At 34.1% G+C, this 15,786-nt stretch overlaps 1 protein-coding gene across 1 annotated transcript in view; it reads left to right on the top strand.

Annotated features, from left to right (window-relative positions):
• RALYL (RALY RNA binding protein like) overlaps positions 1-15,786 on the top strand; it is an 875,975-nt gene that overhangs the window by 749,810 nt on the left and 110,379 nt on the right. The window contains exon 6 of the mRNA XM_024126995.2: positions 8,499-8,662. Within this exon, the coding sequence (XP_023982763.1) occupies positions 8,499-8,662 (164 nt within the window). The remainder of the gene's footprint in view (positions 1-8,498; positions 8,663-15,786) is intronic.

Here is a 15,786-nt window from a genome sequence, read left to right as displayed (position 1 = left end):
GTTTGTGACCACCTAGAGGGGTGGGATGGGGGGGTGGGATAGGGAGGGTGGGAGGGAGGGAGATGCAAGAGGGAAGAGATATGGGAACATATGTATATGTATAACTGATTCACTTTGTTGTAAAGCAGAAGCTAACACACCATTGTAAAGCAATTATACTCCAATAAAGATGTTAAAAAAAGGGGGGGGGCAGGGAAGATGCTCAGTTTTGCTTATTGTATCCTCAGGCACTGTCATCAAGTCTCACACATAGTGGATACTCAATTTTGTGATTAATTCATCTCCTTAGATTTAGAGACATTTTGTTTTCTCCAAGGTCACATAGTTAATTACTGGCAGAACTACAGTCATAAACTAGGTCTCAATTTATACTCAACAACCAACTGTGTGGATACGCAAAACAGAAAAGGAGCAATATCAGTCTATGGTTTTACATAACAGGAAATAGCCTTATCTGCACGGAAATTAGATCCACAACCATACCTTTATCACCACTATGTTCAAACTACTGAGTTAAGCAAATGATTTCTCTAGTCAACCCTTTATGACCAAACATGAATTTTTAAGGATGGTTTTCTCAAATAATTTTTATAATTTCTATCAAATATAATATTTTATTTTAAATATTAAATAGTTTATAATAACTTGTCCTAACGTTGTGAAGATCTGGCAGCATTAAAATAATCCCAGTTACTACGAAAGAAAGATAACATTTAGATATTCTTTATTTAAAAATTTTAGTCTTTGACAATTGTAAAAACATTTTCTGATATGCTTTTATGTTTCAGGATGCAGAACACTGTCTTCATTGCTATGAATAAAGTTTTCAATTAATATACATTGTCTTTTAATCTGTTAATATGAAAATGTTTTGCATTGTAATCTCTTAAGTATTTTCTATCATGTAATTTCCTTCCACATTGAAAGAATTTCTACCTGAAATGGAGTAGATGGTAGGAGACCTAAGTTCTGGTAATTAACCTGTAACTTTGGGCAACTAGGCAAGTTTTCAGTTTTCTCATTTTTAAAATGAAGTCAATATTTGCATTTGCATTTTATCAATAAAAATCATTAGATAGATATAGACAGATGATAGATAGATAGATAGATAAATAGGCAGATAGATAGGCAGATTTTACATGCAAAAGAGCAAGAGCCTTAATCAGCAAATAATTACAGGGCCTGAAGCTTTCAGATGACACTCCACTACACAAAAAAGCTAACTCCGAACAATTTCCAAAATCATTTATTTGTCTTATATAAAATCAGTTTGGTTTATAAGTATGCAAAGATCAGTATGGGTGTATTGCTAACAGACTCTCTGAGCAGTCTGTGCCCTCGTTAGTTTATTTTTCATTTTTTCACTTGGCTAAGAAAGACAGAAGCATCTGCCACTAGTAGAGGTAGTCAGGAGTTCCCTGTGAACATAGATCCCCAGGAAAGGAAAACAGAGTGGAGCGGCTGGAGAAGAGAAATAGCTTACTAAGTCAGTGCTAACAGTTTTATCCACACTAATTCCTCCTTAGTTACTCTCTGCTTGTAATTATGGTTAATTTTTTTTCTGTTTTTACTGGTGGTGCAAACTTGGGCAACTTATTTAATACCACAAAAACTATTGTCTTATCTATGAAGTGAGCATGAAATTAACGCCTACCCCATAAGATTGTACTGAGGATTAAATGAAGTAGCATATTTTTATGACCTGCATTATGCCTGCTATGTTTTTTGTGCTTAATCCATGTTAGCTACTAGTAACCGTTAACGGTAACCACTAATAGTGATGGAGAATATGTTTCTTATACTGTTATTCATGTAGCAGTGTCCCTATGACTGAGCAATACACTGGTTGCTCAGTTGTCCTTCCATAATAGTCCATTGTGACACCTCTGGATCGTTCTGTTTGCATTTTTTTCTCTCCTCCTACCCCCCAGAACTTTCCAGTTGCAGCTGAAAACTCTTATCTGCAGAGAGAGACCGTTCAGTTATTTCCATTAACTCCATGCTGCTTGGTTTTCTGTCAGGAAAATGGAAATCATACAGTTATGCTGAACAAGGAGAATTGTTTGCAAAAACTTTCTAACTATGTATTAAGGAACTGAAAGGAAAAACAAGTAAACAACAACAGTAAAACCCACAGTGGTATGATGGAGTTAGCAAACTACAGAAAGCAGCTACCACCTCTAGGGTTGGGGAAACAGAGGAAAAGATGGGATTATCAAATATCACTGTAGAAAAGGGGATTTGCACAACTCACAATATGAGTAGGAGGTTCTGCTTAGCTGCTGCTGCTGTATCTGAGCCCAGAGGGGGAACCCGTGGGGCTGGAACCCAGACCTCTAAGGAGGCAATACCAACTGGCGCCAGGGTCTCTGAGGAAGTGTGAAGACTGTTCTGCAAATGTTGCAAAATTACTCAAACTGGATTCAGTTGCTACTACTGGAATGAATTTTTGCTGCCAGGGTTAAGAAACAAGGCTAGAGTAACGCTGACAAGAACAGGGACCCAAAACAAAAACAGGAAGCAAAACAGGAAGGGTCAAGTCCTCTCTTCCTCTTCCAGTCTCCTTCTCAGGTCCTTAATTGGCTGAGCCTAGCAAGGAGCCAGCTGGCCCCCATAGAAATGTGGTTCGCAGACTCCCAACCCCAGATGTGACTAAATGTCTCACATAAGCCGAGAGATAATACCTTAATAACTGACATTGATTTACATCCTATTGTTAGCTTATTTCTGCCAGGTTTGGGAATTCTAATGTAATTGGGGATTTTCAACCCTTAAACTATTTCAGCTTAGAAAACTTCTCTACACAAAGTTCCATCTTAATGTGATTGCTTTGGTACATTTATTCAGCAGTAACTTTTCCAAAAATTAATTTAGTGTCTATCCATGGTTTCAGGGATCATGAAGAGCATCACTAAATAATAGAATTGAGTGGTTATTCTAAATTTTCATTTTTTATATTACACAAAGAATTGCCCAATAATTTACAGCATTCAGTGGCATTGTCTTTTAAAAGGTCAAGTGTGACTCTACATGAAGAACATCACATATTATTAAAATGAAACATTTTAATGTTTCATTTTCATTTCATATATACTCTTCCAAGTAAAGTGAAAGGAGAAGTATACCTAAAATTATATTGAACACCCCCAAGGAATGTTTTCAATTTCTGAGATATTAGCAATTTTAATCCAACCTTTTTTCAATAGTATCAGGAAAGGCACTGAGCCATTTATAACCTCCAGTAATGAGTAAAAGTGTATTGACAAAGAAAAAGAAATGCCAGAGCTGCTTTACCATATAAATATAAATATATAAATATATTATATATATATATATATATATATATATCAGTGATTTAAAATCTGTATTGTTCAGATCTGGATCCATTTTGACCTTGTGTAAATTAACATAAGAGAAGCTACCAGAGTTGAAGTTAATGAAAAAAACTCTGTCAAGTTGCATTTGTCTCAGATCATTGATTATAGAGCACAGTATATATTCATGAATACTGGAAAAATGTATTAGCAAGAAGCAACGTCTGTTTCATTGTGCAAATTTAAATTACCATCTGGTAGAATGGGATTCCACTTAAAACATTTGGAAACCATAGCATGGCCCAGTTGACAAAGGGTGTGATTTGGAGTTAGAAGCAAGTTTCAGGCCTCGGTGTGCGTGTGTTGACTGGTTAAACTTGGGGGAGTCATCTCATCCCTTTTTCACAAGTTTCCTTCATGGGCAAAATGGCTTAATACACACATTACAGAATTGTAAGAATTAAATAGGAGAATCATTTTATTGATTTATAACCTCACCATTGCTATTTAATTGCATTCACTTTTTAATTACCCAAAGCTGTATACAAGATATAGAAGATAGCAAAATTGTACAAAATATAAAGATTAAGTTAAGATCAAAATATTGCCGAAAAAAGATCATTGACCATTTCAGTAAGCCCTTTAAAAGCATGTTCAAGAAGCATTTGGACAAGATTGGGGATGGAGCCCGATGTTGGGTGGGTTGTTGGCAGGGGTGGCTTCACTGAAAATCTTGGAAAAGTTTAGTGAGAAAAAACAGAAATGAGAATTACTCATTGACTGGTCTCAAGTGAAGTGTGCCTTTAAAAAGTATTTTCAGATTCAGTTGTAACCGAAAGCTTATTTGAAGTCAAGGTAGAAATTATAAACAGAATTTTGAGTAGTTCAAACAGTATAGAAAATAGATATACTAATAGGCTAGAATCATTCATGTGGATTTCAAATATATCCTTTCTTAAATATGAATAGGCACCTTAATTTGGTTTTATAGACTATGTTTATCAGAAGTTAAGCATGCTGAAGACAGAAGGGTGCAAGGTTGAATCAAGACAGAGCTGGAAATCTTCTCTGGTCCTAGAGATAATGATCTTCATTTATCTGCTAAAAGACCCCAGTGAGAACACAGCCCTGAATTTGTTGTCAGATTTTGGCTCTGGGCAGGCCAGTTATTTAACCCTAAGTCCAGACAACATTGTTTGGTTAGCATTTAACCACATAGGCACTGTAAGTTTGGGTTCATAAATAAGGAAAATGAAAAACTCTTTTCTATGAGGGAAATTTAGAAGAAAACAGGTAATTACTGCTTCTTAAATTACTATTTATCTAAATGAAATTTTAGTGTTCAGTGTAATATGCAAATATTACATTTTTAATTTTTTTCACGAATTTTAAAATCACATTGGTTGACAGTGAAAAATAGGCATCAAGTCAAAAGTCCATCAATCAAGTAATGATTTATTAGACTGTGGTGCATCTACTTGAGAAAATGCACCACAGCAATTAAAATAAACATTAGGAAGACCATTTTGCAAACTTGAGAAATGTTTTTTAATATAAACCAAACAGAATTAGCCAGGATACATGACTGTACATATATTATGTTTTCAATTATGTGAAAAATATGGATGCTTGTGGAAAAAAAAATTAGAGAATGACAGTAGTTGTTTTAGGGTGAGAGATTGTAAGTTGTTTTTTTCCATGTATTTTTTTCTGAAAATACATGTAAATGTTGCTTTATTATTGTTGAAGTTTAATAATAATAAACTTTTGGTAAAAACAAGAATTCAAAATTATTTTCATTTTATATGTCAATATGTCATTAAATTGCCTTTGTCCAAAAAGCAACTTTTTAAAATAACTAATATCCTTATTCTTTCTAGAGACAAGGTATGTCTATTTTTATCAAGTAAATCAATATTAAAATTGTTTACCAGTTTTTAGCTTTTGCTTGGTAATGAAATTATACATGAAATAATGATGATATTATTAAAGAAAACAAAATTCTAAACAAGAAATGGGGACATGAAAAGTAGAAATGTTTATTCAATAAAATAGACCATCAAACTTCCTCAATTGGTTGCTTTTATTAAAATCTGACTACATTTATGTTATTTACTGATTGAAAGTAGGTCTTTTAAAGTTTTTATTTTAAAATAGACCTTAGGGAAGGGAGAATTATGTGTTTGACTTCATTATAAATCATTATCTATTTGACCTGTAAACATTATGGGAAAAACAGTATTCTAACAATATTAGGGAAAATGAAGGACCATTACAGACAAGGAAAGGGAATATAATTCTGGGAGTGGAAGAACAAAAAACCAAGAGGAAGGAAGAAATTTTAAGCTTTTAACTGACCTTGGAGATTTGGATTCCATTTAATTCTATTGTACGGCAATTTTTTGTGGACTATTTTCTTTGATTTGCTATAGACTGGATTCTGATGAGAAAGCCAATGCTTGTGTCTCCTTCACAGGCTGCCTTTCACCTACTTCCTTCTGCATTTAGAAGAGCCCCTACATCTCATCTTGCAATCCCAGAAAACTGACCCCTTCCCATCCTTATCTTGTGATGTTTTTATGCTTTAGAACAATACCCAGTCTTCCTTCTTTTTATTTCTGGTAAACTCAACTTTGCCCAGTGAAAATTAACAAACACCCCAACTCCATTAAAATTTAAAATTATGGTCTCACATGAAATGCCCATTTAACTTTGTTTGTATATTACAATTTCACTTCTTAAAAATTAAGTTCTGATGCCGCATATCTTCCCAACACAGTGACAGAATCAATTGGTAAAACCTGATTCCATGGTGAGAAAGGAGTCATGTTTCTTTGAAGCAACACAGCAAAATATTCAAAGAACAAGGGTTACTTCCTATAGGAATTTACAACAAAGAACACAACACACACTGTGCATTTTACTAAATTGTACATCCTATACTAAAAGTATGTCACAAGTACAGTGAACAAATGCAGCTCTCTTTTCTCCACCGGAGAGCAGTCCTGGCCAACACTGGAAGATTTATAATCCCTGTTTGGGGGGAAGCAATAGAAATATTGATAAACATTGCAGTTAAAATATTATTGAATTGCATTGTAATTGAAGTAGCAGTGAATATGGTGACTTTACTTGGCCTGCATTTCCAGTACAGCATTCTTACATCATTATATATTTTAGTTGTGCTTTAGAAATTTTCTTAACCCAGTGTATAGATTAGTTTATTTAATGAACATGCTAAATTGCATTTTCAAGTCCTGGGGAAATTGTTCCTCCAAAAGAACTTGCCATTCATATCAAGCAGCAACTTCTACCCTGGGAGAGATAAGACAATTGTCATATTTCTTTTCGCTCAATAGCTTTGGGTGTGGTAGCTCATGAAAAGTGCCTTAGTATCTTGGTTCACTGACTTAAGTTGCTCTGTGATTTCAACTTATAAATAAGTAATGTAGACTTTGTTTTGTGATTGAAATGAGGGGCAGGCTTAGTTGACCCTTTTGATTTTCCAGCCCTTAGTGGTATGAATGAGATTCACAACCCTTTTCAGCCTCATCCTGTCTATATCTTTTGAAGTAAACTATAATGTGTTGACATCCATGACCTGCTCTTTGCTGGCAGTTCTTTGGCTCTAATGGACTTTGCTTATGTGCAGAGGATGACACCTCTCTTGAACTCTGTCTCATTTCATTTATTTTCCTTTCCAGACATCTCTTAGTATTTCCCTACATGTTTCCAAATCATTTTTGGACAGTTTAGCTCTCTAATGTAGAAGACATTCCTAGTACTAAGTTCTGCTTTAAAGGTGTTTTATATACAACTTTTCTTCTCCATAGTGTCATAGTTTTCAAAGTTTATGAATGAATATTTGGAAACCAGCCTATTTTGTTATTATATTTCATATACTATTTTCCAAAAAGAGATGATCACATTCCCATCTGTATGTGTAAATGAGTGTAATTTTATGAAATAACCTATTAGAGAAGGTTTTAGATATTTTAAAATTTAAAACTGTTCTAGTTTTCTCATTTCTGCTTTCACATTATTTTTATTGACTGTTTTAAAGCAGTTATGAGAATGTAATCCATATAATGGTGTCCCAGTAAACTACATAATAATCATCATTCTAAATCAATAACACTATTTTCTTTATAGTGGACAAAGTAATAATACCTCTTGTTCACTGGCAAATAGAATACATATATATCATATTTTTTTCTCTGACCCTTGTATGCTGCTCAAATGTGCTAAGTCACACAAATATTTGTTATGTGTATGCAGTATAAATAATGTGAAACTTTGAATCTATTAATTATATATTTATATAAATGAGTAAATATTCTTATACTTTTGATTCCTTTCATTGTTTAATGGAAATGCCTTGGTTGTGAATACCATTTTTCACTTTTTAGCAGAAGCTTCAAAGAATTTTACTGGTATTCTTTTTTGTTAGAGAATTTTTTAATAGTTAACTACAAATATCTCTAGTCTCAATTTGCATGTCTATCAAATGGTCAGAATAGTAAAAAGTTATCCTGATAAATATTTCACACCAGTTCTTTAGTCAACAAAGGTTTGTCCTCATGCTACCAGCATTTCATTCAAACTCAGCCTCCTTTTTTCTGTAGTCAGCTAAGACTTTCATAACTTAAGGAAGTCCTTAGAGAGGTAAGGAACAATATTGATTTGTCTCTTATAGCTGCCCTCTTTAAACTAGACATACTCCTATTTTTTTTTTCCTTCTGAGCTGTTTTCTGATCATACAGTAATTTTCTTTTCTTTGTCCCTGATTCTGCATGGTCTATTCCTCCTTTCACACTTATGTGCTAATAAGTATCTGATGTGTTAAAGGAAGATTTATGTTCCTAAAATGGATAAATCTGTTAAATCAAGCAAAGAAATACACTTGGGAATGAAGGTCGACATAATTTCAACATATTGCAAAGCTCCTTGTTCTTTCATACCTTAAAAATGAGTTCATATTAAGGGTCAGATTCTAATGCCCAGAAAGCATAGACTATATTAGCATCCTGTTTCTTTAGTGAAAAATGAATCTTTTTGAGGACAACAATGATAACAAAAACATTTATTGACATTTTTAACAAGGCCATTCTCTTAATCGTCTAACACATTTGATAGAACACTTAGGCGTAAACCAATTCTCAGCCACGTTTGTATTTTGTGAAGGTTATTTGATTACCATGGGCGTGTGCCTCCACCTCCCCGCGCAGTAATTCCACTGAAGCGTCCCAGAGTGGCTGTAACAACAACTCGCAGGGGGAAAGGAGTCTTTTCCATGAAAGGGGGATCAAGATCTACTGTTAGTGGATCTTCTTCATCAGGCTCTAAATGTAAGTATCTTCTTTATTTTATTTCTCTTTAAAGAAGGGTGGGGATACTTATCACTGCATGAATGTTTATACTCAAATTAATCAATGATTATGGAGCATTTGCTGTGTATAATATATGAGAGAAATGTAAAATGGATAAGAAATGGTCTCTGCTTTCCACTACACTACACTGCAGTAGAAAACTCTTTTATTAGAGAAAATAATATGCTCTTGGCCCACCTAGGTTGTGACATATTGAAGTCTTGAAATATAACATGTTGCTTTTAATGAAGAAAAAAATTCACTTCAAAATAGAGTGCATATAGTATCTTTTCAGGGAAACAGTATGCAAATTCGATGCATGTTTTGAATATTTGAGCACTGGGATAATTAAGATAGGCATAGTAGACAGGTTAAAAGGGTAACTTTCTGTATATTCTAAATCATGAGAATTATGTGTCTGAAGACATGTAATGTCTTAAAAATATATATATATAATTTCACATTAATTAGTAAAAAGTAGAGATACAAACTTCCCAACTAAACACATTGATAAATTTTTATATGGACAGATTCAAAAAACTTTAATTTATTAGTAGAATATTATTCCTAAGGAAAGGATAGCAAAATTTCTTGCATTTCTTGAGATTACTTTCTACAGAGAAGAGACAGACAAGTGCAAGCAAAGTAAAATCTGAGGTGTTACACAGTAGATCATCACTATGTCAAAGAATAAAGTAGAATAAAGTTGGGAGCACTGTATTTCATGGGATGGTGTATGACTGCCTCTCTTACAAGGTGGCATTTCAGCAGAGACCTCATGGAAGTAAGGGAGTGAGAGAGTGGGCTTGAAGCTATCAAGGGTAGAGTGTCTGGGTAGAGGGAATGGTCAGTGCAGAGACCTTACATTGGAACAAGAAACCAGTGCAGCAGAGGGAGAAAGAGGAAATTAGGCAGGAAATAAGGTAGAGGGAGGGCGAGTTCCAGGGCAGCTTGTCAGGCCATTGTAGGGATTTTATAGTTACTCTGCATCTCAATCTTTCAAGACAAATAAGGCAAATACCATTATTCCAATGTCACTGATGAGTAAGCACAGAGAAGTTCATATAGTAAATGGTAGGGCCAATACTAGAACCCATGTTTTTTCATTTTTATCCCTATATACTATCTACTCTAGAACATTGCTTTTTGTCTTAGTGCCATCAGAAATACTAAGAAATAACGCTCTTGAAATACTTTGTTTTTACATGAGAATGTGCAAGATGTAGTTACCGGAAGCACTAATGTTTCCAGTAACTAAGTTTTTTGCACTCAGAATTTGACTTAGCTAATATAACCTAAATAGCAAATTACATAGATTTACAGTTCCCTATGTACTGACTTATCCATTTATCTAATTATTCTATCAATAAAAAATGTGAATTCCCCTTTTGAGTCTTAGTAATAAAAGAAAATGAGTTTCAGCAACAGTCTCTAAACAATCTTATATGCTCTCTGAGTATTGTTAAAACCAAAGAAGTTTCTTGAATTTGGTTCTTGCTGTGGAAAATTGAACATTGAATTGCCTGCTGGGTTTATAGAAGACTTTTTTACCCTAGTAGTGTTAACTTAATTTCAAATAGAAATATCTTAAGCACCTGTGGATTCTTTGCCCTGTAGTCACTTTTAAAACAATGCTTATCAATGGGAACGTTATTGATATTTTGGCCATGACTGTTCTACACTGTGTAAGAGTTTTCCAAGCTTTGCAGAACATTTAGCATCCCTGATCTCCAAACCTGAAAAGCCAACAGCACTCCTCAGTCTTTGTAACAGCCATGTGTACCCTTATACAATTCTAAATCTTCCCTAAGGAGATGGTACCACCCTGGTTTAGAACTAATGGATACTGGCCATTCTTGGGCAAGAGCAGTTTTGTACAACTCAGTCACTTGATTGCCATAAAACACAATGATGAAGAGAAGAGTGATATTTTACAGTGGTTATTTTGATGTAAATATCTTAATATTCAAATGCTTAAGCTGCATTTGGCTTTTTTATTTTTGATTTCTAGTTTTCTTGGGTCATGGAGAGAGAATGGGAGTTATAAAATCTTTTTTAAGGATCTTATTAAGAATTTCTCTTGGTTTCATAATAATGAGATTTTGTAAGTGGAAAATAGGATATATTTTCTTCTTTTAGTATAATACTATGTGTTTGTTTTACCTTGTTGGTTGTATCATCCAATCCTCTGTAGAATTTGTTCTTTTGTAGAAAATTGATATGTCAAATTCTGAAAGTGATTGTTTAAAAATCCTCTACCAGATAGTGACTTTATAAAGTTCTTATTTTCTTCAGGTTTTATTTTATATCCCACATTGCTTGGCTGGTTTTTATATGAAGTTTTATAATATAAGAGGAGAAAAATAATAGCTAACTATTTTGGTGTTTGTTCTATGATAACTATCGTTTTAAACATATATTTTTATATATTAGTACATATAAATTCATTTAAATATATTAATTTTACATATATTAATTCATTTGTTTCTCATAACTGCCTATAAGTGAAGTATAATTATAATTCCCATTTGATAGGTGTAGAAAATGAGGTATAGAAAAGTTAAGGAATATCCCTAAAGTCACAGAGCTATTTAATAACAGAGCCAGGAATTACAGCCTGGTTCTAGAGCATCTGTGTCTAGAGTATAGGCTCTTTAGTCTGTGCCCTTTTCAACAGTGCCTCTCTATAACTTCTTGGAGAATCGTAACTTTTACTTATATAATATCTCATTTACTATCTTTAGCCTAGAATTTTACTCTGTTTGATACTTTGCTTGATCCTTTACTGATAAGTCTCTCTTTTGGTTTGCATTTCCCTAATATATCCATTTATTCTCCACCTTTCTTTGTCATTAGTTTCCTGGGGCAAGTGTAATAAATTATCACAAACGGAATGGTTTAACAACAGATATTTGGAGGCTGAATGTCTGAAATCAAGGTGTCAGCAGAGCTGTGCTCTATCTCTGGAAGCTCTAGGGGACAGTTTGTTCTGTGCCTTTCTTTCAGCTTCTGGTATGCTGGCAATCTTTGGCATTTCTTGGTTAACTGACACACCACTCCAATCTCTGCTTCCATCATCACATGGTCTTCTCCCATGTCTTTGTGTTTGTGTCTCTTTTCCTTCTCTTATGAAGACACTAGTTATATTGGATTAAAACTCACCCTAATGACCTCATTGTGATTATATCTGCAAAGATGTATTTCCAAATAAGGTCACATTTACAGCCACTGGAGATTAGGACTTCAACATATCTTTCAGTAGAATATTTTAACCCATAACACTGTCACTTTATTTTTGCATATTTCCTAAAACAACATATAACTGGATCTTGTTTTTGAAAGCAATATGAAAGTCTTTGTTTTCTGCAGGGAAATTTAATACTTTTACATTTATTATATTAACTAATCTATTGGATTATATTTCTTCCATCTTAATTCCAAGTATTTAACTTATTGTTTCCTCTTTTTTTCCTTTCCTTATGCTTGCTTAATGAATTTTCTTTTAATTCCTATCTATTCCCTCTCAACTGCCTTAATTTGTATATTCTACTAGGCCTCTCTATTTCATTAGTGGCTATAATATATTAAACATTTATAGGTAAAACCTATTTTATCTATTTCTCTCTTAAACTCAAACAATAGCTATGCTAACTCCCATTCAAGACATGAACTTTATTTTTTTAAGAAGATGTTGGGGGTAGGAGTTTATTAATTAATTAATTTATTTTTTGGCTGTGTTGGGTCTTCGTTTCTGTGTGAGAGCTTTCTCTAGTTGTGGCAAGTGGGGCCACTCTTCATCGCGGTGCATGGGTCTCTCACTATCGTGGCCTCTCCCGTTGTGGAGCACAGGCTCCAGACGCACAGGTTCAGTAGTTGTGGCTCACGGGCCCAGTCGCTCCGTGGCACGTGGGATCTTCCCAGACCAGGGCACGAACCCATGTCCCCTACATTGGCAGGCAGACTCCCAACCACTGCGCCACCAGGGAAGCCCCTATTTTTTTTTAAATCTTTTTTAAAGAAATTTTATTGCAGTATAGTTGCTTTAAAACGTTGTGTTAGTTTCTACTGTACAACAAAGTGAATCAGCTATATGTATATATATATATATCCCCTCTTTTTTGGAATTCTTTCCCATTTAGGTCACCAGAGAGCACTGAGTAGGGTTCCCTGTGCTATACAGTAGGTTCTCATTAGTTATCTATTTTACACACAGTATCAATAGTGTATATATGTCAATCAGAATCTCCCAATTCATCCCCCCATTCCCGCTTGGTATCTGTACGTTTGTTCTCTACATGTGTCTCTATATCTGCTTTGTAAATAAGATCATCTATACCAATTTTTTCATATTCCATATATATGCATTAATATACAACATTTGTTTTTCTCTCTCTGACTCACTTCACCCTGTATGACAGTCTCTAGGTCCATCCACGTCTCTACAAATGACCTAATTTTTTTCCTTTTTATGGCTGAGTAATATTCCATTGTATATATGTACCACATCTTTATCCATTCCTCTGTTGATGGACATTTAGGTTGCTTCCATGTCCTGGCTATTGTAAAGAGTGCTGCTATGAACATTGGGGTGCATGCGTCTTTTTGAATTCTGGTTTTCTCAGGGTATACGCCCAGTAGTGGGATTGCTGGGTCACATGGTAGTTCTAATTTTAGTCTTTTAAGGAACCTCCATACTGTTCTCCATAGTGGCTATATCAATTTACATTCCCACCAACAGTGCAAGAGGGTTCCCTTTTCTCTACATCCTCTCCAGCATTCATTGTAGGTAGATTTGTAATCATGGCCATTCTGACTGGTGTGAGGTGATATCTCATTGTAGTTTTGATTTGCATTTCTCTAATAATTAGTGATGTTGAGCATCTTTTCATGTGTTTGTTGGCCATCTGTATGTCTTCTTTGGATAAATGTCTATTTAGGTCTTTCACCCATTTTTTGAATGGGTTGTTTGGTTTTTTTGACATTGAGCTGCATGTGTTGCTTGTATATTTTGGAGATTAAGACATTGTTAGTTGCTTCATTTGAAAATAATTTCTCCCATTCTGAGGGTTGTCTTTTCATCTTGTTTATGGTTTCCTTTGCTGTGCAAAAGCTTTTAAGTTTAATTAGATCCCATTTGTTTATTTTTGTTTTTATTCCCATTACTCTAGGTGGTGGGTCAAAAAAGATCTTCCTGTGATTTATGTAAAAGACTGTTCTGCCCATGTTTTCCTCTAAGAGTTTTATAGAGTCTGGCCTTACAATTAGTTCTTTAATCCATTTTGAGTTTATTTTTGTGTATGGTTTTAGGGAGTGTTCTAATTTCACTTCATTCTTTTACATGTAGCTGTACAGTTTTCCAGACACCACTTATTTAAGAGGCTGTCTTTGCTCCATTGTATATTCTGGTCTCCTTTGCCAAGACATGAACTTTAGAAAGCTTCTATTTCATCACTCCCAAACCACCTTACCTCCTCCTCCACCACCCTTCTCTGCCATAGAAGCTCAAATTTTATACATAAATATTAGAGTTTTAGTTTCCAGCTTCTGTTAAATATTTATGTATTTTATATCTTTTATTTCTCATATACTATGTACTTAGTGCTTCTTTGACCACTCCAAGTGTCTGTTGTCATTACTACCCATTAGGACTTAATTTAAAATTTTGTAAGTTTTTTTAGTTATATCCATTCTCCTTTAATTCTTAGTTTTTAGGTTGCTTCTAAAATAATGACTTCGGGTAAACTGATAACATTATTTCTGAATCTATGCATGCCTAGAGAAGTCTTTATTTTTTCCCCACATATGCATATTTTGACTTGGTCTAAATTATTTAATTATATTTCTTTTTCTCTTATTATCCTATGTACAATATCCCAACATCTTAACCACTTCTAGTATTCCACTTAAATACTGATGTTTGTATCATTCTCTATCCTTTGTTAGTATTTTCTTTCTCTCAACTCAGAAATCTCAGCAAGATGTATCTAGAAGTATATCTTTTATTAATTTTCCTTTGGACTTTATGAACCTTTGGAAAATGAAGGTTCTAATCTTTTTTTGAGGGGAGAGGGATCTTCTTGGAGGCGGCGTAATGTGTGGTATCTGGGACAGAGCACTCAACATGGCAGGGCACTGCCAGCATTCTTTGTATTTCCCTCAGTGGAGATTCACAGGCATTGCTTTTAGTAATATTTGTTAAATTTTAAATATATATTAAACAATTCCCCATATTAATGTTATATTTCACGATTAGAGTATAAAGAAATAATTGGTTAAAATAAACATACACGTGGTTATTATATTAAGTGAAATCAACCAAAGCACATAAATATAATGTGTGAATTTAATGGAGAGGAAGTATACTTAACTTATTGAATGGAGAGCAGAAATGTGAAAAAAATTTGGAAATGGAGAGCAAAGAAAAACAGGGTTGAATACTAGGTTTAATTATCAGGCCTTTTTTTTTCTTTTAAATTAGTTTTTCTTATTTATTTATTTATCTATTTATATTGAGATACAATTGACATATAACATTGTGTAAGTTTAAGGTGTACAATGTGTTGATTTGATACATTTGTACATTGCAATGTGACTACCATCAGAGTTCTAGCTAACACCTCTATCATGTCACATAATTATCATTTCTTTTTCTTTTCTTTTTAAACATCTTTATTAGAGTAAAGTTACTTTACAATGGTGTGTCAGTTTCTGCCTTATAACAAAGTGAATCAGTTATACATATACATATGTCCCCATATTTCTTCCCTCATACATCTCCCTCCCTCCCACCTTCCCTATCCTACCCCTCTAGGTGATCACAAAGCACTGAGTTACTCTCCCTGTGTTATGCAGCTGCTTCCCACTAGTTATCTATTTTACGTTTGGTAGTGTATATATGTGCATGCCACTCTCTCACTTTGTCCCAGCTTACCCTTCCCCCTCCCCATATCCTCAAGTCCACTCTCTAGTAGGTCTGTGTCTTTATTCCTGTCTTACCGGTAGGTTCTTCATGATATTTTTTTTCTTAGATTCCATATATATGTGTTAGCATATGGTATTTGTTTTTCTCTTCCTGACTTACTTCACTCTGTATGACAGTCTCT

Source organism: Physeter macrocephalus, chromosome 15 (genome assembly GCF_002837175.3).
Source record: "Physeter macrocephalus isolate SW-GA chromosome 15, ASM283717v5, whole genome shotgun sequence".
NCBI classification, from domain to species: Eukaryota; Metazoa; Chordata; class Mammalia; order Artiodactyla; family Physeteridae; genus Physeter; species Physeter macrocephalus.
This window is presented reverse-complemented; position numbering and strand designations above follow the sequence as displayed.